The sequence below is a fragment of the Furipterus horrens genome, unplaced genomic scaffold (genome assembly GCF_987537825.1).
Source record: "Furipterus horrens unplaced genomic scaffold, mFurHor1.1.pri manual_scaffold_6, whole genome shotgun sequence".
NCBI classification, from domain to species: Eukaryota; Metazoa; Chordata; class Mammalia; order Chiroptera; family Furipteridae; genus Furipterus; species Furipterus horrens.
In genome coordinates, this window is record NW_028327176.1 from 170,213,750 (window position 1) to 170,235,474 (window position 21,725).

A 21,725-nucleotide genomic window follows, 5' to 3' on the forward strand; every position below is an offset into this window, starting at 1 on the left:
GGGGAGCGGCGGCCGGGCCAGCCAGGCTGCCCCGCGGGCGGCAGCCAGGGCGACCGCGGAGGCGGCGGGCAGGGCGCGTGCGCACTGCAGGGGCGCCAGATTTGGCGGGAGGGGGAGTGTCCAAAGCTCTTTGTTTGATGGCATCTCTGTTTACAGAGTTTACACTTTAATATCAACCTGTTTCCTCCTCCTCCTTCTCCTCCTCCTCCGCGACCTCCTCCTCCTCCTCCTCTTTCTCCTGAGAAACTTCGGCCCGGCAGTGCGGAACGCCGCTGCGCAGCCGGGGAGGGACGCAGGCAGGCGGCGGGCGGCGGGAGGCGGCAGCCCCTTGCGGTCCCCGCAGCGCCCGGCTGAGCCCCGCGCCCGCCGCGCCATGGCCCGGAGACCCCGGCACAGGTAACGGGGAGCCCGAGCGGGCGGCCGCAGGTGGGGGCGCGCGGGACGCCAGACTCCCGGAGAGCAGGTGGGAATTCGCTCCCGGATCTTGTGCGGGGCTGTCACATCCTGCGAGGTCCTAGAGCCTCTGCCTCCGCAGCAGAAGCCGCTGGAAAGACTGATGAATGAGTCTGTGCAGGAAATATATCAGGACGTCGGGAAGCACGCCCTGCGTCTCATTTTGCAAGTTGCACGAGGATATATTTCTCTCTAAGGGAGAAAAGGCAGCATGTTCCAACCGGGGGCAAGGTGGTGCCCACCAGCCCCTGGGAGCTCACTAGGTCCCTGGCTTGATGCCGCGGATGTCGGAGAGGGAGTCGCAGCGTAATTGCTGGATACATTACGATTTGTTTTGGACTTGGAAATGCAGAGCATATGGCAGGTATAGGGCAAATGCAGGATTGTTTAGTTGCTGCAGGTAGTTTATTTAAATTTCATTCATTCTTTATGGAGTCGAAGATGAGCGTCAGCTGACAGGCGGCTGGGAAAGAAAAAGATTTTAGGGGAGGAAAAGAGACACTATACTTGCAAAATTGTTTTAAGCTCTAGTTTTGAAGATTGTAAGCATTATTCTCTGGGAGGCTGTTATTTCTAATACAAACATTGCACAGGAGCCCGCGCCGCACATGTCACCGCACTTAGGATGGGTGGATGAAGTCCCCTTAAGTTGTGGCCGGACGGAGGGGAAGGGGAACCGAAAAGGAGGGAAACACTCGTCCGTACTGTCAATTGCTGGCGCTCCTGCTTCCAAATCCATCTCTGGACTTCCCGGGCTGGACGCTCCGGAGCGCCCTAAGAGCGGCCGGGTCCGGGGGCCAGCTCGGTGGCCGACACCGTTGCCACTCAACGGAAAGGGACGGAGGCGGGCAGCACCCAAGGCTGCTGCCTCGCAACCGGGACGCAATGCCCACGGCCTCTTCCCCTGGGCTAGAGGTCCCGGCGCGGCGCGCACACGTGGACGCGGCTAAGGTCGCGGCTCCTCTCCACACTCGGCTTCCACCGGCTCAGGTCGCCGGGGCGGAGGAGGGGTGACCAGATGGACCCTAGCAAAGAGGTTCTGGGATAAAGTCCCTGGAGATAGAGCAAGCCCAACCTCTCTTCTCCTGGGTTTATCTTGTGCTTATTTGTTTTTGAACCGGCGATCGCTGGTCCCCGCGCAGCAGTGGGAAGTTGCCAAGAGCGTGGGTTTGGGCCCTGCGGCAGCACCCTCGGACCCTGCCTGGCCGAGCGGGGATCAGCGCCGAAGCATGGCTGCACGCCGGGAAAGAGGTGAACTGGGGGCCCCTGGGTCCCTGCGCCTCGCCCTGGGTCCAGCCGAGTGGGGCGGGGTGCTGCTCCTCAAGTGGTTTCACCTTCGTTTTGGGGACTTAACAGTCAAGTGACGAGGCCAACTATATTCTCTGAGAGCAGAAAATGGGAGGAGGTGAAGGGAGGAGCTGGGAAGTGTTGCAGAGAGGAGGCGCGGTGGAGGCTCCACGCCCGGAGCTCTAGATTGTCCCCGCGGGGCGGGGCCTCTCTGTTCCCTGCGGCTCCCAGGTAGAGGAGGGGGGAGGCGGCCTGGAGGGGCGGGAACCTTGAACCTGCCACCGGGGGAAGAGAAACCCGGCTGCGAGCCCGAAGCCGTTTCTTGCAGGGCCGGCGTCGACTCGGCTGGGATTATTAACCAGGTCAGCGAAATGAGTCTGAACCCCTTTTCTAGAATCACAGAATCGGCCACAAGTCACTTCCTCCCGCTCCCCTCCCTCTTCCCAACCCCCAACACCTCTTTTCTTGTTAGTTTCTTTGCACGGTTTGTTTCCTTGATAGAAGGTAACATTCATAGTTGTACTCTTGTAACCACACCAGGTCTAGCAGGTGGAGGAGTCGAGTGTGTCAAGCCTGAAATCAGCCTTTGAAAGTTCTGACTGTTGGGTCTGAGATCTTGTCAGAACAGATAAAGGAAAAGTTATTTCAGGTCCTTAGTAGAAATTAATCATGCTACTTAGGCGACCGGGACTACTTAGAGCAAGGAAATCGCATGCAAATCTCAAAGGCGAGCCCCCATGCCCAGCCTGCAGGCGGACCCAGGCGCTGTGTGAGCCCTCTTGGCTCCCTCTGCTCCCCTAACGGCCTCTGCAGGACCTGCAGAAGTCACGCACCACGTTTCCCGCAAAGACTTTGCTTTTGCACATCTCTGCTTCTGTGCTTAGTTCTTAAGAGGCACAGAAGATATGGAATCGTTATTTATTAGCACTGGAAAGTACCTTAGAAATAGAATCCAAGCCCTTTATGTATACGCGAGGAACTGAGGTCCTGAGAGAGAGGAAGTGATTTGTCCAAATTTTGCAGTTAGATGGAGGCAAAACTAGGACTGGCGTCTTTGCCTCCTGAACCCTAGTCCTATTCGAGGATACCGGTTCTGTCTCAGCTGATGTTGGCCGCCCCCTATAGGCGGCTGAATATGTTGCTTGCTCCTGAATGTTGAGCTGTTTCCAAGAGAGAAGTTCTGAAAATCTAATCTCCAGATCCCAGCAAATCTAAAAAGCTAAATCAAGTTGAAGCTATGGCTCCACTTTCAGATTACTCTGGTTTTCTTGGTATCCCGGATATTTCACAAGGATGTCACTTCATTTCGTGGATTTCCAAGGAGTTCCCTGTGAACCTTTCAAAAGATGCGGACCTACAGCTCTGAGCTTCTAACAATATTTTCACTTGTGATGCTTGTGTTTTTTATTAAAGGGAAACTATTGTAATCATTGATCAGGAGTGAAGAGCCTCTTGTTGATACTGCAGAACAGGATTAGGCTCTTGTTTGAAGGGATAGACTCTAACCGAAAGAAATTGTTACAGATTATAAATACAGTTTAATTGCCTTTTTTTGTGATGGCATTTTACGTTTGGGTCACATCCTACTTTTCACCATGCATCTTGGACCTTCAGATTGTTGCCCAAAATAATAGTTTTAAATTATAAGAACTTCAAATTCAGAATTTTTGGTAAGCACTTTTGCTTGACTTATAAAGGGTGGGTAATGTATACTTGTAAGTTACTTTGGGAAGACAAATCTGATATGAATATAAATTTTTTTTTTAAAAATAATAAGTTGCATTATGATATTGCTTCATATAATTATTGGTCTCAGTTTCATGGATTTCTCAATATTACAATGATAAATTTTAGTGAAGTTACTAAGTATAATTTTTCTTCATATCTTAATTTTATAAGTAAAATTACAAGTAAATTAAACTGTGACTGTAAAATTACAGTATATAATTCAGTATATGATTACTAAGCTTAACTATAGAGTAACCTCAAAAGTCATCCAAATTCAAAGTTTTGGTCAAGTAGGTAAAAGAAAAGTCTCTTTTGAGAACCATAATGGGTTCTTTTTAACCCATCTGGGGCAATCTCTCAGTTTTGAATTAGGTACATTTTAAAATATTTTAAATACCATTCCTTCAGAGGTAGAAAAAAACAAAAGAGTAAATAAGATTCTGAATATCAAGTGGCCTAATTATTCACTTAGTTACTCTGGAAACTGAATATTGTATACTTGGCCACAAGTTGGATCAACCTGGCCTAGAGTTTGGAACTGTTTGATATTAATGTTATTTACAAAGCAGATAACTTGATTGTTTTTATCCTTCCTTAGGTTTTTAAGGCCTTTCCTCTTAGATTCTCTTAATCTTCTAATCTTTAAGGGATGACTATAATTATATTGTGGGATATAGTACTTCCTGATTTTTTTCCTCTTAATAAAACATCAGTACTATTGGAGCAACATAATTGAGTTGTTTATTGTATTTGGGAAATATTAATTAAGTGATGTTACGTATGCCAAAGACCTTGAGTGTATACTTATAAAAAGGACATGTGCCCTCCTTCCTTTTATTGCCCTGAACATTAAGTTTTAAACTTAAACCTTCATTGGTTGGAGGGTTGCCAAATGTGTAACTTGTCACTGGTCTAACAGTAACAGGTTTAAACATGCAGAGCAATAAGAAAGTGCCAGGTCCTTTGCTGTATCTGTGGAGACCAATAACAGCAGAACCAGTTTACGATACTAGAGCAACAGAATGCAGAAAACAATCTTGTTGTGCAAGTTTTCAAAGTTTTATCATTATAACCCTTGAAAAGGTTGCTGAGGAGTTTTTGTCTAAGTTTTGCAGTCCAGTAGTTTAAATATTCTTGTTTAAGTCCACGTGTGCCCTTTCTTTTTTTTAATTTCTGCAGCATATACAGTAGTGATGAGGATGATGAAGACATTGAGATGTGTGACCATGACTACGACGGGCTGCTTCCCAAGTCCGGAAAACGTCACTTGGGAAAAACTAGGTGGACCAGGGAAGAGGTAACTAATCATGTTATTAAAATATGGAAAAGAAACTAGAATTATCAGTTTTTGAAAAACAAGGTATCAGCTAAACTATAGGTGCTCAAACTCAGGCTTTTGAAATCTTATCCTAGCCTGCCTGGGCAGCATACTCATACTTACCTTTCACCACTTCCCCATATTACACTGTCCTATTGATTCCGAACCCTTTTGTAGTTCCTTGAGTGTCCTTTCCTTCTTACTTTATGTTTCATCTGTGTTGCTCACTGCCTATTCTGTTCTTGTCCTTTTGCTCCACAACTTCTTACTACTTCTTCATTACCTGTGAAGATACCACCTCTTCCGTGAAGCCATCCCTCGTTTCCCATACAGGTTAGATGCATCCTCCAATCCTTGGATACATGTTCTTATGATTGTTGCTGTAACATATATGCCTCTTCCAGTAGACTGCAAGTCTACTTAGGGCAGGGCTACATGTCTGTTCATTTTTATGTTCCCTGGACCCAGAATTGCTTGACACAAAATGGAATATTAACAAATGTTCCTAAACAAATGAATGAATTGCTATTTCCAAAAACAAAACAGAAGAGGAAACAAAACTTTCATAGAACTTGTCTTGTTATAAAGGATTCATTTAACATTCTTGATATATAATATATAGTATTTCACAGAGCCATATACATGAAGGTCTGTTCTAAAAGCACTTAATCATGGAAGAAAATATATTTGCTTCTTACCTTTTTCTGATTGCTTATCGAAAGCTTGATCTTTGAGGAATGAAAAAATATTTAAGGAGAAAATTATTAATATATGGAAAGCTGCTTTGTTTTTAAAGTTTCAAAAATTTTGCAACTTCTTTTTTTTTTTTAAGATTTTATGTTAGAATTAATGGTACTGACTCTTCTCCAGTTTCATTCCACCCTATTTCACTCAAACCAGAGCTCCTCTTGATAGGCAGGCAGGATTTCCAGTGAGGGCCATAGAAAATGGATGTTTTACCTATGGATGTTTTGACCTAGATGGCCCTTAGAGATACAGAGTTCTGTTGTTAACACTGGCTTCCTAATTCCATGTCTGTCATACTAGGGATCCCCATTGTGTGTGAAGTTACCTTTGCAAAAATGTGAGGGTTCTCTTTCACTTGATAGAACATATGTAGAAAGAGTGAACTGCAAGATTTTCCCCTGATATTTAGTGTCTACTGCATTCTAATAAGTCCTGTGTTCTAATAAGTTTAAATGATGAATATCTTGATGCAAAAATGAAATGATTTTCTTATGTCATCATACATGCCTTCAACTTTAATTAAGAAAAGTGATCTTCCATTTTTTTTTATATGAAAGAGGCTGAACTAACTAAATGTTAGAATAGTAGTTGAACTGTTTCTTACTCAAGATCCTATCTTTTGCCATAGTTAAATGGCTTGAGTCTAACATTGAAGTTCTTTATTTTTTCCACAGAGTAAAACTTTTAACAGTTACCATATATTAAACAGTCAATGAGCCAGGCATTATACTAAATGTTCTGTATAGTTACTGACAGCCTCAAATAACCTTGTTGATATCATCATTCTCACTGTATAGATGACAATACTAAGGCCCAGAAAAGCAAAATTATATACCCAAGCTTATACAACTACTGTAATCAATAACTGAGTCAAGATTCAGACTTTTGCCTTTCTGACGTTAAATAAAGCTATGCTCTCAGCCAATATATTACATTAATTACCTATTGTATTTGTATATTTTTGAGAGATTTATTTTTGAATTAGATTATTAGATTGATTTCCCTTTACTTGATTAGGGTTGTATAGTAAATGATTGATATCCTAGGATTGCCTTTAAATGTCTTAGGATGAAAAACTAAAGAAGTTAGTGGAACAGAATGGAACTGATGACTGGAAAGTTATTGCCAATTATCTCCCGGTAAGTCAGTAATTTTTTTCTTTTTGTAAAAGGAAATCCTACAAAGATTTAAGTAAGGTATTTTAGGAGTGTATATTAAGACATTACATATTTGCTCATATATAAGAAGTAGAGGGAGAAATGCTTCAGCCATAACTTGTAGTGTGTATTATAATACATATAATTAGGGTTTCTAAATATTGTTATTAAAGGATTTTACAACATTTAAAAAAATGTTTGCTTCTTATTTTATCTTTTCATTTGTTATGATAATATAAATGATCGCTTTCATGATCTGTTATGTGGTAGATGACTAATGTTGTGATATTGCCCCCAAGTCAGCTTCTTTTAAGTTTCCCATATTTTTAATAGCCATACTTTTGATACCCCAGTTTAAAATTCCGGAGACCTTCTAGACTTACCTCACTCCCCATCCCCTCAGCAGTAACTAAGGGTTCTGGAACTCCTTTGTCAGCGGTCTCTTCTTTTCATTCTCCTCCCTATTCCAGCCCCTTCCCTCTTCTCTGGATGATTACAATGGCTTCCTAACAAGCTTCCTTACTTAGAGCTTTCCACTTTTTTATTCGTTGGCAGAGGAATCTTCCTAAAATGCAGCTGTACCTTATCTTTTCAAAACCAACATCAGTGACCCTGTGTCACAAAATAAGTGCACTGCCTGGACCTGGCACACAGGGTCCTCCCATATGGCTCCAACATACAGCTCCAGTTCTGTTTCTGACCTCCTCTCTGTAAGCACACTTAGTTGAATTCATTTCTGCTTTTCCTCTGGGCTTTTGTCCCAGTGATGCCACAATCTAGAATGTTTTGCATAGTTACCTCATGTCCTTCAAAGTCCCTATCAAGAGCTTTTCCAGATTCCTCCTAAGGAAACATAACTTCCCCTCCTAAGGAGACATCCCTTTTCCCACCCCAGTATCATTTTGCTTTGGTTTCTTCTTGCATATTAATCAAATTCTTCCTTCTATTCATTATATATTTGTCTTGTCTTTCTTATAAGATTACAAGTTCTTTTAAGGTAGGCCCTATCTTTATTCATCTTGGTTCTGAAATATTAACAGTTGTAGCCTTAGATTGAAGCACGTCTCTTAATTTGAATAGGTGTCATTCGAGTGGGTTTCCATAAAAACTTGACCTTAATATGGACTCTCTAACAAGGCTTAATCTTAGTCCTAGGTACTTCCACATGCAACAGACTGAAGTTAAGATCAAGTTAAATTCATAGCTGTATGTGCAATATGATGGTCCTTCTGTTTATATGGCAGGACTGTTACGCTCAGGAGGCAGAACTTCTCACTCAAGATGCAATTTTCTATTCTTTGTATGTTTTTTAGCTATAAGTAATGAGGGGTAGGTGAACTCTTCAAACATGCTCTAGCATGTTCTCAAACGTATTCATTGTATGTTATCTATGCATGAATCATATTAATAAAGTTTTCATGTGCACTTACCACATCATATCTATATGACAATGCATACTCTTTTTTGTCTAGAATCGAACAGATGTACAGTGTCAGCACCGATGGCAGAAAGTATTAAACCCTGAGCTCATCAAGGGTCCTTGGACCAAAGAAGAAGATCAGAGAGTAAGTTCCTTCTTCATTGCATGTGAATCACAATTATGAGTATTCCCCAATGTCCTTGTTGAATGTTTCCCAACTTGAAGAAATAGGTAAAGTGTGCAAACAGGAAGCAGAGGACTCTATTCCCATATTTTCAATGAACAAAAGCAGATTTTTAGAAATTTTCTAAAGATCTTGTAACAGAATGATTACACTGACTCATTATGTAACATTAAAACATAGGTTATTTTTGTGTGTTTATCTGAAGGTGATAGAGCTTGTACAGAAATACGGTCCGAAACGTTGGTCTGTTATTGCCAAGCACTTAAAGGGGAGAATTGGAAAACAATGTAGGGAGAGGTGGCATAACCACTTGAATCCAGAAGTTAAGAAAACCTCCTGGACAGAAGAGGAAGACAGAATTATTTACCAGGCACACAAGAGACTGGGGAACAGATGGGCAGAAATCGCAAAGCTACTGCCTGGACGGTAATAATATGTCAAAAAATATATTGATTGGGAAGAATAAGGGAGTGGGTATTGAACAGTCTGTTTTAAATGTATGGTGAGTGAATTACATTCCATCGATCGTTAAGTGTTTCATTAATTAAACCAGATCCATAGATTTTTAGAACTGGAGGAGATCTTCGAGTTTATCTGGTTGAGTACTTCCAGAATCCACCCAACAGTGAGGCTTGAGCCAACTCACTGAACTTTCCTCAGCCTCAGTTTCCCCATTTTAAAATGAATAATAACGTCATTCACAGGGCCAATGTTAATATTAAGTAACATAGATGTCAGAGCACTTTGTACACTACAAAACTAAACATATAGAGGGAAACTGAGAGAGACAGTTTTCGCTGTGAGTTCACGTAGCTGGTTAAGTGACCAGAAGGACCTTGGCTACCATTTTCCTGATACTAGCATTTCTTTATACCATTTGGCTTAATTTTTTTTTTTTTTAAGAAAGAGTGTGTTTATCCAATTAACATACTGCTTCCAGGTTTTTAATAATGTCAGTGTTATGCTTTCTTTCTAATGAACAAGGCACAAAAATGACTTCATTGTGAGGGATATGTATGGAAGCTCATTTCTGTCCATTTTCCCTATTTAAATAATCATAACAGATTTTTTTGTGAAGCTTACATAAAAAATAATGTCAAAATATTTTAAGTATTTTTGTTCTTGAGCTTTATAGTCCAGAAGTGGAGGAAGGGTCATTTCAAAGAAGGCCATGGTTCTGATGGTTTATGTAGTGTTCTCTTGTGACGTTCCAAAGCATTTCCTCCCTGGTGATTCAGTATAAGCTTAGAGAATTCAAGAAATTGATAAAAGGACACCTTTTCTCCCATATGGTTTGAGAGGATATGCTGTTGATTCTTCTCAAAATTTAAGGGGCAGTTGAACTTCCTCTTTCTTCAGTATACATTCACCACCGCCATAGAAATAGTAAAAGGGAGGCTTAAAACGGTTTTTTTGAATTGAGAAACTGTTTTCCTGAGAATTGAAAGACTTCAGTAAAAATGCTTTGCAGTTTGAAGATATATTGGGAGTGAGCATCTTTCCTTTCTGGAGCTCGTTTTCCATTCTCACCTCTGTCTGGTTAACAGAACAACCTGAGGCGGTTTTCAAAAGGTGGGAGCTTTCTTCACTCGAAATTTCTGGCTAGTGCTGTTGGAGATAAAGAGAGGACAGTGAGGTGGCAGCATCATTGTTATGATCCACCCAACTGGACTCGGTGCCCATTGAGGTGTATACGCAGGCCCTGCTAGGTCAAGCTCACAGGAGTAATTTTCTAGGACAGCTGGGTCTTCGCGCTGTATTCAAGTCGTGTACCACAGTCAGACCAAACATTAAGTGTTGTTGTATTGAAAATAGCCTTACCAAGGAAACAGAATGGCTAAAGGATTTCAATATTTATAGAAAACTACAACTCCATATTATGTAATTAAGAGATATGAATGGGTTTTTAATTAGGTAATTGGGGGAAAGCATAATTTTAGAAAGTAGAAATGACTGAAATGATTAAAAAGAAAAGTCACTCTTAGTGGTTCAAACGAAAAGGTCTCTGTTAGAAACAGTTTTCTGTCAATTAACTCTAATCTGAATTGAAATTTTTGTTTGTGAAATGTGTATGTGATACATTTCTGTGCAGAACTGATAATGCTATCAAGAACCACTGGAATTCTACAATGCGTCGGAAGGTTGAACAGGAAGGTTATCTGCAGGAGTCTTCCAAAGCCAGCCAGCCAACCGTGGCCACAAGTTTCCAGAAGAACAATCATTTGATGGGTTTTGCTCATGCTCCACCTTCAGCTCAAATCCCTCCAACTGGTCAACCCTCAGTGAACAATGACTATTCGTATTACCACCTTTCTGAAGCACAAAATGTAAGCCACTCCTGAGAATTTTGTTTAATGAGAGAGATGGTTATTTTAGCTCCAGATAATGATAACGCTCTTCAGTTTCACGCTTTTCAGAGAGCTTTATAAACAGATCATGGCATAGGTATTGTTCTTCCTGATATGTTCCCAGAAACAAGGATATTAAATGATTTGTCCAGTGTTATGCAACTCATAGAGACAGTGCAGACTAGAATCCAAGTTGTTCAATTCTGACTCAGCTTCTAATCTAATTTGAAGTTAGTTTTAGAAGATAAACTTACTTAAGGTCCTTCTGAAGAAGAATGGGAGATGGGGGTGCAGCTGTAGTCAAATTTTTTTCTCTCCCAAAATGAAAGTGATTGTAATATTACATTTAAAGAGGAAATAGTTCAACATTGACATTCACCGGGTAATTTTAAGTTCCATTCTGGTAGTGATCAAGCAGAAATGTCTTAAGGTATTCATTCTATATTTCCTTTCTTACTCCAAGTCTGGAGCAGTTTTGTGGCACTATTCTCTGGTGTCTCCTTTTATCTTCCTTGGTTAAGTGTGATTCCTTTTTCATTTCCCAATGTTTATATACTCAGGGAAAGAAATGTCCTTAGTGGGTGGAAAGAGACAAATAAAGAGAAAGTAACTACGAAATTCTAATCTTAAAATTAACAATAAGAAACAATGAAATTTACCCAAGAATATAGAGCTCATATGCAAATTCTATGCAAAACATATTTGTAAAGAGTTTTGACATGTATTTGACTACAGACTTTCCAGAAGGTCTCAGGTGAATGAATTATCATAAGAGGTTCTGTGCTACTTACTAAAACTCATATTATTCCCAGAGAAATATTTTTGTTTATAAATAGCTAATGCCATCAGTTTTTCCCACCAAAACTCCTTCCATGCATTTATGAATATATTTTAAATTTATTTTTCATTGTGTCTTTCTCTAATTTAAGGAATACTTCCCTCCAGGATTGATGACTACTTTAAATTTCTTCCACTATGTTTCTTTAGCTATTTAGCTATTATTAAAGGCCTGGCTAAAATTTCAAATCAGAGTTTTTTTTTTTTAATGTTGTGAATTTGATCGGTGAAGTTTTTTTTTTTTCCTTAGTCCTTGAGCAAAACCTCAGGAAGCCAAGTCCCCTGAAGCATGTGTAACCATGAATGACTCGTCCTTTGTTTTGCCTTTTTGTCTAGGTCTCTGGTCATGTCCCATATCCTGTTGCGTTACATGTCAATATAGTCAATGTTCCTCAGCCAGCTGCTGCAGCCATTCAGGTAGGATCACTTTAAGGTCATTTCATAAAGAAACTCATTAGCTGTTTAAGGTACTGTTTCTGAGACATGCTTTATTCCTTTCTTCTAAACACTTATTGTCACCGGAAGTAAAAAGTGGAGAGGTGGGTGGAGTTCCAGGCAGCCACCTACCAATCTTCACTTCTTGAGTGAGTTTGCTCAGGAATTCTCAGATTCTCTGATGTTATAAACAATTCCTCAGTCAGCACCCACGTTAGCCTCAGATTTCACATGGCTCCCTTACATCGAGAAGAGCATTCTTAAAGTTTTCTACAGTGGCCACTTCCAGCTGACATTGCTTTCATGCCCAGGCTCTATAGCTGTGTTGCTTCGTGACTGCAGGGCACAGCCATTGTGTTTACAGCTTCCAATCAGACCTTTGCCTTTTTTCCTCCCTTAACTTTTCATTTCAGAGACACTATAATGACGAAGACCCTGAGAAAGAAAAGCGAATAAAGGAATTAGAGTTGCTCCTAATGTCGACTGAGAATGAACTCAAAGGACAGCAGGCACTACCAGTAAGAATGTCACCGTGTGCTTCAATGGGGGCATAGCAGCTTTATCCCAGTGCTAGTCTGTGCCTTTTCCCTTCTCTTCTAAATAATGCATAATCAAGACTCTATATATCTATTAACAACATTTAAACATGAGAAGTTGCTTATGGTAAAACACAGTTGGTATCAGAATGTTTACTAAATTGGAAGCAGTCCTTTTATGTTATAACAGAAACTCAATATCTATTAGTGATTATCCCCATTGATTTTTTTCTTTAGAAGGACTGTAATCAATTCAAAGACTATCAGAGATAAAATGAATGAAAATGCATTTTTTACAAAGCATTGTATCCATATGATGCCTATTCATTTCATTTTTTTCTTTATTGTTTTTCTTAACCTGGGTTTTCCTACTTTATAATTTCAAACATGATTTGGTGCATGTTTGGTATATACCTGTGAAAAAGACTCATACACTCTCTCCATCAATAACAGCTGCTCTCTTTTGTTTGCATGTATGAAAGCTGTGCAGACCATCACTGAATTGTGACATCTTTTTTAGTGATTGGGCAGCAAACTGGGAAAGCAGATTGTACTTTGTAACACAGGTAGTTAACCAGCCAAGATAATTAAAGAGACATGATACAGAGTAGGTATTCTTAAGAGTAAAACGTTTTTTGGTTAAATACTAAAATATTATGTGCTTATGTTAGCTTGACCACTTTTTAACTTGAGTGTTTTGCAATTTCTCCTGTTGCATGGTCATGCTGAAAGGAGACTTCTGTTACTTTGCTCTTCTGCTTTCCTAACCACGTTGATATGGCAGCCCTTCACTGCATCGGTGCAATCCTTAGTATTAGAAAGGGAAAGGAGCAACAAGAACATATGCAGACAAAAGCAATTCTAACTCTTGCATTTTCCAGCCTTTATGGAGGTTAAAAAGAGAATAGGAGAACTCTTACTTCACAGCAAACGTTTATGTTCCTATTGGAAATTATGTCAAAGGAGATTTTTAACTCCACGTGAGGGTTGTGCTTTGTAACATAGTCCCTTTGTTTGCATTTTTAACAAAAGGAGGACAATTAAGGTAATCGTGTAGATGACAGACTATACGACTATTAAAAAGCAGGGTCTTGCATTGAAAAAAGGAAACATCTTGACAACTGTTTTATAGGCGCAAGTTTTGGATGATGCAACTACTTTTATCTTTCCTCCAACAGCATCTGATACCTTGTGCAACTTCATTGCTAAGTTCCTTCTCCCTTTCTTCTGCCCGCTCTTTCTTTATTCCCCCACCCCCTCCTTAGACACAGAACCACACATGCAGCTACCCCGGGTGGCACAGCACCACCATTGCCGACCACACCAGGCCTCATGGAGACAGTGCACCTGTTTCCTGTCTGGAAGAACACCACTCCACTCCCTCTCTGCCTGTGGATCCCGGCTCCTTACCTGAAGAAAGCGCCTCTCCAGCAAGGTGCATGATCGTCCACCAAGGAGCCATTCTGGATAATGTTAAGAACCTCTTAGAATTTGCAGAAACACTTCAATTTATAGATTCTGTAAGTAGAATTGTTAAGGCAAATTAATGTCTTTAGAAGGGGGATGAGGAAACCCATTTCTCAAATCATTGCCATTTTCTATAGCAATCTCATGTTATTGGCATATATTAACATCAAGGTAAAAGTATGATTTTAGTCTTTGTATGTATGTTTTTTCAAAGATCTGATTTTATAGGCTACCCAGATAAAAGGTAGCTTTTCATACATTGCCTTCAAAATGCATATTTTTTTAAATAGTGAAGTTAATGACCTATAAGTAGAGCTTGGGTTGTGGGAATGATGTTTGAGTTATTATTTTTTAAATCTTTTAATTTGTTTACTTCTTTGTGTTTCTCTAGAATTGTGCTTTGCTTTTGGATACACGTTAAGAGTTCTGTTTACTCAGAGCTTAAAGCAATCTTTCAATATGTTCGAAGTGGTGGTGCATGGCTTTCTCCACAAAACATTGATTATTGATTAGCAGTCCCAACTGGTTCACTGAGACAAACCACCTTTAGGGAAGCAGATTTGAATTCAGCCCCTCAAAAGTCGACACTCAATTCATTTCCTTTGTTTCTCAGTTGGTCAAAAAGCCTTTATTGCATATCCAGAGGCGGATTAAGGTCGGTTGAGGCCCCGGGTGCAGAAGAAAATATTGGGCCCCTTAAAAAAAAGAGACAGGGAAAATAAAAATACATGTTAACCATATTTTTTGCAGCATAGTAATGAAACCAAACTTGGTGTCATTAAAAAAAAGTGTAAAGTTGGGGTTTCACGGGGCCCTTCAGAAGTCGGGCCCCAGGGCACACGCCCAGTACGCCCCTCGTTAAATCCGCCTCTGTGCATACCCATCAGGCAGGGGATGAACACTGCCAGATGTGCCATCTGCAAAAGGGTTTCTTTTTGCTTTGGACTGCCTGCTGATGCTAGAGTAGCTGGCGGTCCCTGCATCGCTCCTGCAGGGCCGGCCTTGGAGCAGCATGGCAGACCTACCATGCAGTGTATCAGATCAGTCGTTAATCCTGAAGCTCTTGCTCAGGAAGTCAAACCAGGGGGCCAGGCAGGCGTTTCCTTTGCCCTCAGCGTCTCGTTCTCAGTGCTGTGTTTCAGGTGATGGCCCACATCGTGCACACACTGTCTCAGAGTTCTGTGCCTCCCACATTGTTTCAGGATTCTTCATCATGGTGTGACCTCAGCAGTTTTGAACTCTTTGAAGAAGCAGATTTTTCACCTAGCCTACAGCACACAGACAAAGCCCTACAGCTCCAGCAGAGAGAGGGCAATGTGAATAGACCTGCAAGAGAGCCTAGCAAACGCAAGCTGAGTGAGGGTTCATTGGGCCCACTCAAGCCCGTACCTCCTGCGAGGCACAGCACAATTCCACTGGTCATCCTTCGAACAAAGAGGGGCCATGCCAGCCCCTTAGCTACGGGTGACTCTAGGTCCTTCATACTTGCTGACGTCAGCAGTTCAACTCCCAAACGGTCCCCTGTCAAAAGCCTGTCCTTCTCCCCCTCGCAGGTAGAGCACAGTTTCTGCACAGCTGTTACTAATTTTCAACTGACAACTAAGCCTTAACAATCTAGAAACTAATCCTTTGGAACAAATGACTAATTACTATTGCCCTCATTGATTTCATTCCATCATTGAATCTAGCTGTTGCTAAGTCATACTGCGTCCCCAAGTTCAGGCTCTCTGTAGGCTGACTGATGATTTTGTCATAATTCTCTCTTTTGGGTGATATGAAAGATGGTTAGTTGCATGAGATGTGCTTTTATTTCCTTCCTCACTAGAGTTTAACATGTCTATCCCTTTCTCTTTTCCCTCCCTTTGAAAACTTTTAACAGGTTTCTGCCTCTTTGTTCACTTGTTATGTGGTTCACTGACCCAGGGGAGGAGGAAAGCAAACTATTGGTTGGGTTGCAACTAGAAATTTTAAAGGTTCCAACCCATCTTTAAGTAGAAAAGTTTGGGAAGAGGATGAGAACAAATGCTTAGGAAAAACTATTTTTTATTTTATTTTCTCAACGTTGGCTCTTTGGGGTTGTGCCATAATATTTTATTAGCACAGTTTTTGCCAATGAATATTCTTGTTTCACATACTATTTTTTAAAGGCATGAAAATTATAATTCTTATCAGAAACTTTCATTTCTTAATAATTAAAATAATTGACATTAATAAATAATTTGGCACTTCAAAACATTTTTCCAATTACGTCAAGTTTGTGTTAAGAACAGCTTTAAGTATGAACAGATGATACATTCACCAAAACAATAATCTTGCTTTTTTGCTAGTATTTTCCAAGGGATGTTCAGGATAATATTCATTTTGCAAGACTGTAATAGATGTTCCAGAAAAACATCTACATATATAAGTTTGGAAAACACTGCATGGCACTGAATTAAAAGTTGGCTTCTTTACTGCAGGATCTCTCAGAGTTTTTGATACATTGATGTGCATTGTGAATTTTCAGGAGGAGATTATGATATGTGTGTTTCCCAAACTTATTTTACCCTGGAACTCTTTGAGGAATACCTATTATATTCCCAGAACGTTAATGTTCCGAGAGACAGCTTTTATTATTCAAGAATTTTTCCACATAATATAAACCTTCTCTAATAATGTCTCATAAATCATTAGAGAGAAAAACAGAGTATAAGAAAAAACAATTATTACTTTCCAAAAAATCACTGTAATGCCTTTTATCTTAAGAGCGCATCTCATTTCTTTAATGGCAAGTGTCATTTATTAACAATATTTTCTTAGGATTTTGCAAGTTTTCCAGCATTGACCCTAGATTTTGTTTCTTGGAAATCACACTCCAAATCTTGGTGCTCAATTAAAATAAAACAATACCCTGTCCAACACTACATGTTGTCCACATCTTTATTATTTTACATAATGGGTCAGTAAAACATACTTGCTTGTTATCGTAGTGTGATTTTTAAATTGGGCTGTATAAAGAATGAGTGTTGAAGTAATTTTTTTTCTTCCCATGTTTAGTTCTTAAATCCTTCCAGTAATCATGAAAACTTAGACTTGGATATGCCTTCCTTAACTTCCACCCCATTCAGTGGTCACAAATTGACTGTTACAACACCATTTCATAGAGACCAGACTGTGAAAGCTCAAAAGGAAAATACTATGTAAGTCCTTGGTTCAAGATTAAAGTTATTTATTGTTTTTACTTATATTTTATTAATGGAATATAGTCCCCAAATGTCTGATCCATTTGTATGTATATAGTCATGTGTACTCCACATTGAATATGTCTGTCCTGGGCCTGTTACAACTATCTAGAGGTCATGGGTAGGAGGATAAACTAAATTAATTTTTGAAGCTCATGTCAAATTTTCCTATATATGCAGAGGTAGTCTTCATATAACTTTTCCATTCAGTTTTCCTGTTTTTTCAATAAGGCCTTTTCTTCTTCACTGAAAATACCTTTTCTCTTTGATTAGAAACCTCAGAATAAGAATGAGTATGGGTCTTTTCAGTTCATATTTTTTAATCTTAGTTTTTCCTTTTGAAATTTATCTGTAGATAGGGCCTCTTCTGACATCCCTGGTAATAATGATTAGAAGCCTAAGAGTGATTACACAGTCATTTCTATTCAATATAGGCTTAACCAATTCAAAGAAATGTCAGAGAAGATCAATATGAGTTATAATAAACCTGTAATCTTATTATTTCTAAGTACAATAAGTACCTTTAAAAAGATTAACATGTTTTCTATTATGGGTCCTGTTTTAACAAATAGATAAAATTGATTTGTAGATGACATCATATCTTCGCAATGCTTATGGTCATTTTAAAGACCTGGGACAGTAGATGTGTCTTCAGAACAATTGAAAAAGATGAAAAATATTTTAATACTTAGTGCTAGGGGGTGTAATACTTTGGTATAGTTGAAAATATGTGATCTATATAATATCTTTTTTTAATAATACATGTATGATTAATCAGCATACCCAATTTTATATCAATAACAGTCTATTGTAGTCAGTAGAAAATACTAAATGTAATAGGTAGAGCAGTGTAAGGGACATATGTTCTTGTTTATTGAACCAACACTTATTTTCTTTTTAAAGTTTTAGAACTCCAGCTATCAAAAGGTCAATTCTAGAAAGCTCTCCAAGAACCCCAACACCATTTAAACATGCACTTGCAGCTCAAGAAGTCAAATATGGCCCCCTGAAGTTGCTAGTAAGTGTTCACAAAGTTCTTGGGTTTAGTTGGTTTATTACTTTAGATAGAAATTTTCCTCTGATGCAAACATGCCCACTCTTCCCTTTAGCCTCAGACACCATCTCATCTAGTAGAAGACCTGCAGGATGTGATCAAACAGGAAGCTGATGAATCTGGAATTGTTACTGAATTTCAAGAAAATGGACCACCTTTACTGAAGAAGATCAAACAAGAGGTAAATCCAAGATCCTTGGAAAGGAACAGACTATAAATCTTGCTCCCTTTGTTCCTAGTGGGCAGCTTGATGTGTCTGACGTCAGCATAACAACACCACTTTTCATACAAGACTTTCTTTTTTTTTTTAAAGATTTTCTTTCTTTATTTTTTAGAGAGAGGGAAAGAAAGGGAGAAAGAGAGGGAGAGACATTAATGTGCAAGAGAAACATAGATTAGCTGCCTCTTGCACACACCCCAACTAGAAACCTGGCCTACAACCCAGGCATTTGCCCTGGCTGGGAATTGAACCAGCGACCCTTCAGTTTGTGGGCTGGCGCTTAATTCACTGAGCCACACCAGCCAGGGCTCCTACATGATTTTCATATAAGATGCCACTCAGAGGTGCTACCAGATGACAGGCATGTGGCCTTTCATTTGGGAAGCTGAGTCACTTCTATCTACTTCATGTTTGAACAGAAAACATGCTGGAGAAGATAAAGAAAAAGGAAAGAAGCAGCTTTTGAACTATACTCTCGTCACATAGATGTACAGATAATTGATACACAGATATTTAACTCTCAAGATGTCATGGAAAATTGAAATTGAAATTAAAAATAATAGTATCTTTAATTCATAGTATAAAAGAAAGGGAATCTAAGTTTCAAGGATCAAAATTTTAGCTTGGTGGCAAGAAACATTTCTAAAAGGTTACATACAGTGTCTCTTGAATTTATTTGCATATAAGGATAAGTGTTTAAGAGACTGGCCAAACAGTTACTTTTTTTTATTCCGGCCTAATTGAGATATAATTGATGAATAAAGTTGTAAAATACTTGAAGTGTACAACATGATAATTTGATATATGTATACATTACGAAAGGATTCTCTCCCCCCCCCCGAGTTAGTTAACACATCCATCACCTCACATATTTTCCCTTTATTGGTGAGAACATTTAAATACCACTCTCAGAAGATTTCAGTCATACAATACAGTGCCCATCAACGATAGTTACCATGTTGAACATTAGCTCCTTAGACCTTATCTTACAGAAATTGACTCTTGAGTGTAAAGGTTTCATGGGAAATTCTAGTTCTAGAACAACAGAGCACTTCCTGTTTGCTTTCAGGTGGAATCGCCAACTGATAAAGCAGGAAACTTCTTCTGCTCAAACCACTGGGAAGGGGAGAGTCTGAATACTCAGCTGTTCCCACAGGCATCGCCTGTGGCAGATGTGCCAGTAAGTACACGCCCATGTTAGGAGAGGCTGCTGCCTCACAGGATTCTGTGTGCGGTGTGTGGGTTTCTGTGGTTTCAGCACTCCTTAGAGCATCATCAAGATATTCTCTCACATGGTTCTTTTCTTACGGTGATTAGTGTTGAATATGAAATTGAGGTTTTGTTTATGTATTGGAAATAGATTCTGTTCTATTGCAGATTTTGTGATTATTTCTTCTCTTAGGATTTGAAAGTCCTTGCCTCTTAAAAATTCTGCTCTATAAATATACTTATTTTCCATGAAAACAATTTTAATTTTTACATTTTCTTTTAATTTATTTATTTGTCTTCTAAATGTAGTATTTCCTCCTTGTTAAGTTGTCACGTGGTGGGTTCTATGCAGCATAGTCCTAACCAGTGTATCGTAGATGCTCTTTATTATACCTTATATTGGATTGCTTTTGTCATTACCATTTTTTAATAGACTTTATTTTTTATAGTAGTTTTGAGTTCACAGTAAAGTTGAGCGTAAGGTACAGAGATTTTTCCCATATACACACTGCCCCACGCATGCACAGCCTTTCTGGTTATCAACATCCCCCACTCGGGTGGTACGTTTGTTGCAATTATCACCCAAAGTCCATAGTTTGTATTAGGTGGTGGTGTGCATTTTATGGGTTTGGAAAAATGCGTAATGACATGTATCCGTCATTATAGTACTGATATCAGAGTAGTTTCACTGCCCTAAAAATTCTCTGTTCATGACCTATGTATCTCATCTTCTTCCTCAGCCCTTCGCAACCAACTGATCTTTGGTTTTGCCTTTTCCAGAATGTCATACAGTTGGAATCATACAGTACATAGCCTTCTTAGACTGGCTTCTTTCACTTAATAATATGTACTTTTGTTTCCTTCCTGTTTTCTCATGGTTTGTTAGCTCATTTCTTTATAGCACTTAATTACCCATTTTTAAACTTCGTCATTTGTGAGTGGTTATCCTTTGTGGTGAATCAAAGCTAGTAACCACAATTGCTAATATTTATTCGATATGTACTAAGTGATAAGTACTATTCTAAGAGCTTTAAATACATTGATTCATTTAATCCTCTCAACAACCTTACGAGATTGGTAACATCATTTCCATTATACCAGCTGAGAAATTGGGGCACAGGGAGGCTTAGTCACTTTCTCAAGATTATATAGCTAATAAGTGGGGTTCTGGGGTAGAACTCAGAAAGTCTAGTTTTAAATTACACGCTTTTAACCATTTACTGCACTGCCACTAATTTGTAGTTTTGAAATATCTTTGTACCAATATATAAAATAGGTAGTTCTCTCACCAGAGATTAGTACATCTTTAATTTTTAAAAGCATATATTTAATAATTCATTCAGCAGATGTTTTCTGAGTACCTATCTCATGCCTAATTTTTTTTCATATTGGTGTTTGCGGCAGTGGGATTAGGATTATTACATAGTTGAGTTCTCCTAGCTCATTGAGGAGAGAATTTCTGGCAGATACCGTCATTTTTTCCCACTACTGTGTATCACGTCATAGCAGTCTACTCTCTCTAGTGTCAGAATTGTGTCAGCTCTCATATTATCCAGCCTCATTTAAATTTCAACTTATTCTCTTTCCCTTTAGAATATTCTTACAAGTTCCGTTTTAATGACTCCAGTATCAGAAGATGAAGACAATGTTCTCAAAGCATTTACAATACCTAAAAACAGGTCCCTGGTGAGTCCCTTGCAGGTAATTACTATTCCAACATTGGTTTCTTGCAAGTCATTCGCTGAAAAATTCACCTTGTTTTTTTTTTTTTTAAAGATTGTAGATATAGAGGAGGGGTACTCTTAAACAACTGCATATCTAAAAAAAGTCTTAAATTCTTTGTTGTCACTCAGGTAAGACACACTGGAAATTTTTATTGGAGCAGGTTTCTAGTACATGAGGAAGTGAAGCATTTCTCACTGTGTCTGAGACTAAGATCGTGTATTACGCAGTGTCAGTATCTCCTTCTGCTTTTAAATATTCTATAAAAAGTTCATTGGTATAGTTTACTTTTTGTCCCCTAAATTTTTTATGCTCCATCAAAACTCAGACACTTTAGATTTTAAATGAAGTGTGAAATGAGCTAACTAAAAATTAATTACGA

General features: G+C 39.3%; 1 protein-coding gene across 2 annotated transcripts in view; it reads left to right on the plus strand.

Annotated features, from left to right (window-relative positions):
• Positions 1 to 255: 255 nt before the first annotated feature.
• Positions 256 to 21,725, plus strand: part of MYB (MYB proto-oncogene, transcription factor) — a 34,147-nt gene continuing 12,677 nt past the window's right edge. The window contains exons 1-15 of one of the 2 annotated variants that reach the window (XM_090280665.1): positions 256 to 396; positions 4,648 to 4,765; positions 6,601 to 6,672; positions 8,163 to 8,255; positions 8,500 to 8,720; positions 10,387 to 10,621; positions 11,816 to 11,896; positions 12,328 to 12,432; positions 13,716 to 13,970; positions 15,120 to 15,470; positions 16,954 to 17,096; positions 18,042 to 18,156; positions 18,248 to 18,373; positions 19,482 to 19,592; positions 21,215 to 21,322. In XM_090280665.1, the coding sequence (XP_090136791.1) occupies positions 374 to 396; positions 4,648 to 4,765; positions 6,601 to 6,672; positions 8,163 to 8,255; positions 8,500 to 8,720; positions 10,387 to 10,621; positions 11,816 to 11,896; positions 12,328 to 12,432; positions 13,716 to 13,970; positions 15,120 to 15,470; positions 16,954 to 17,096; positions 18,042 to 18,156; positions 18,248 to 18,373; positions 19,482 to 19,592; positions 21,215 to 21,322 (2,157 nt within the window). In that variant the 5' untranslated portion in view covers positions 256 to 373. The remainder of the gene's footprint in view (positions 397 to 4,647; positions 4,766 to 6,600; positions 6,673 to 8,162; positions 8,256 to 8,499; positions 8,721 to 10,386; positions 10,622 to 11,815; positions 11,897 to 12,327; positions 12,433 to 13,715; positions 13,971 to 15,119; positions 15,471 to 16,953; positions 17,097 to 18,041; positions 18,157 to 18,247; positions 18,374 to 19,481; positions 19,593 to 21,214; positions 21,323 to 21,725) is intronic. The other variant, XM_090280666.1, reaches the window with a different exon arrangement.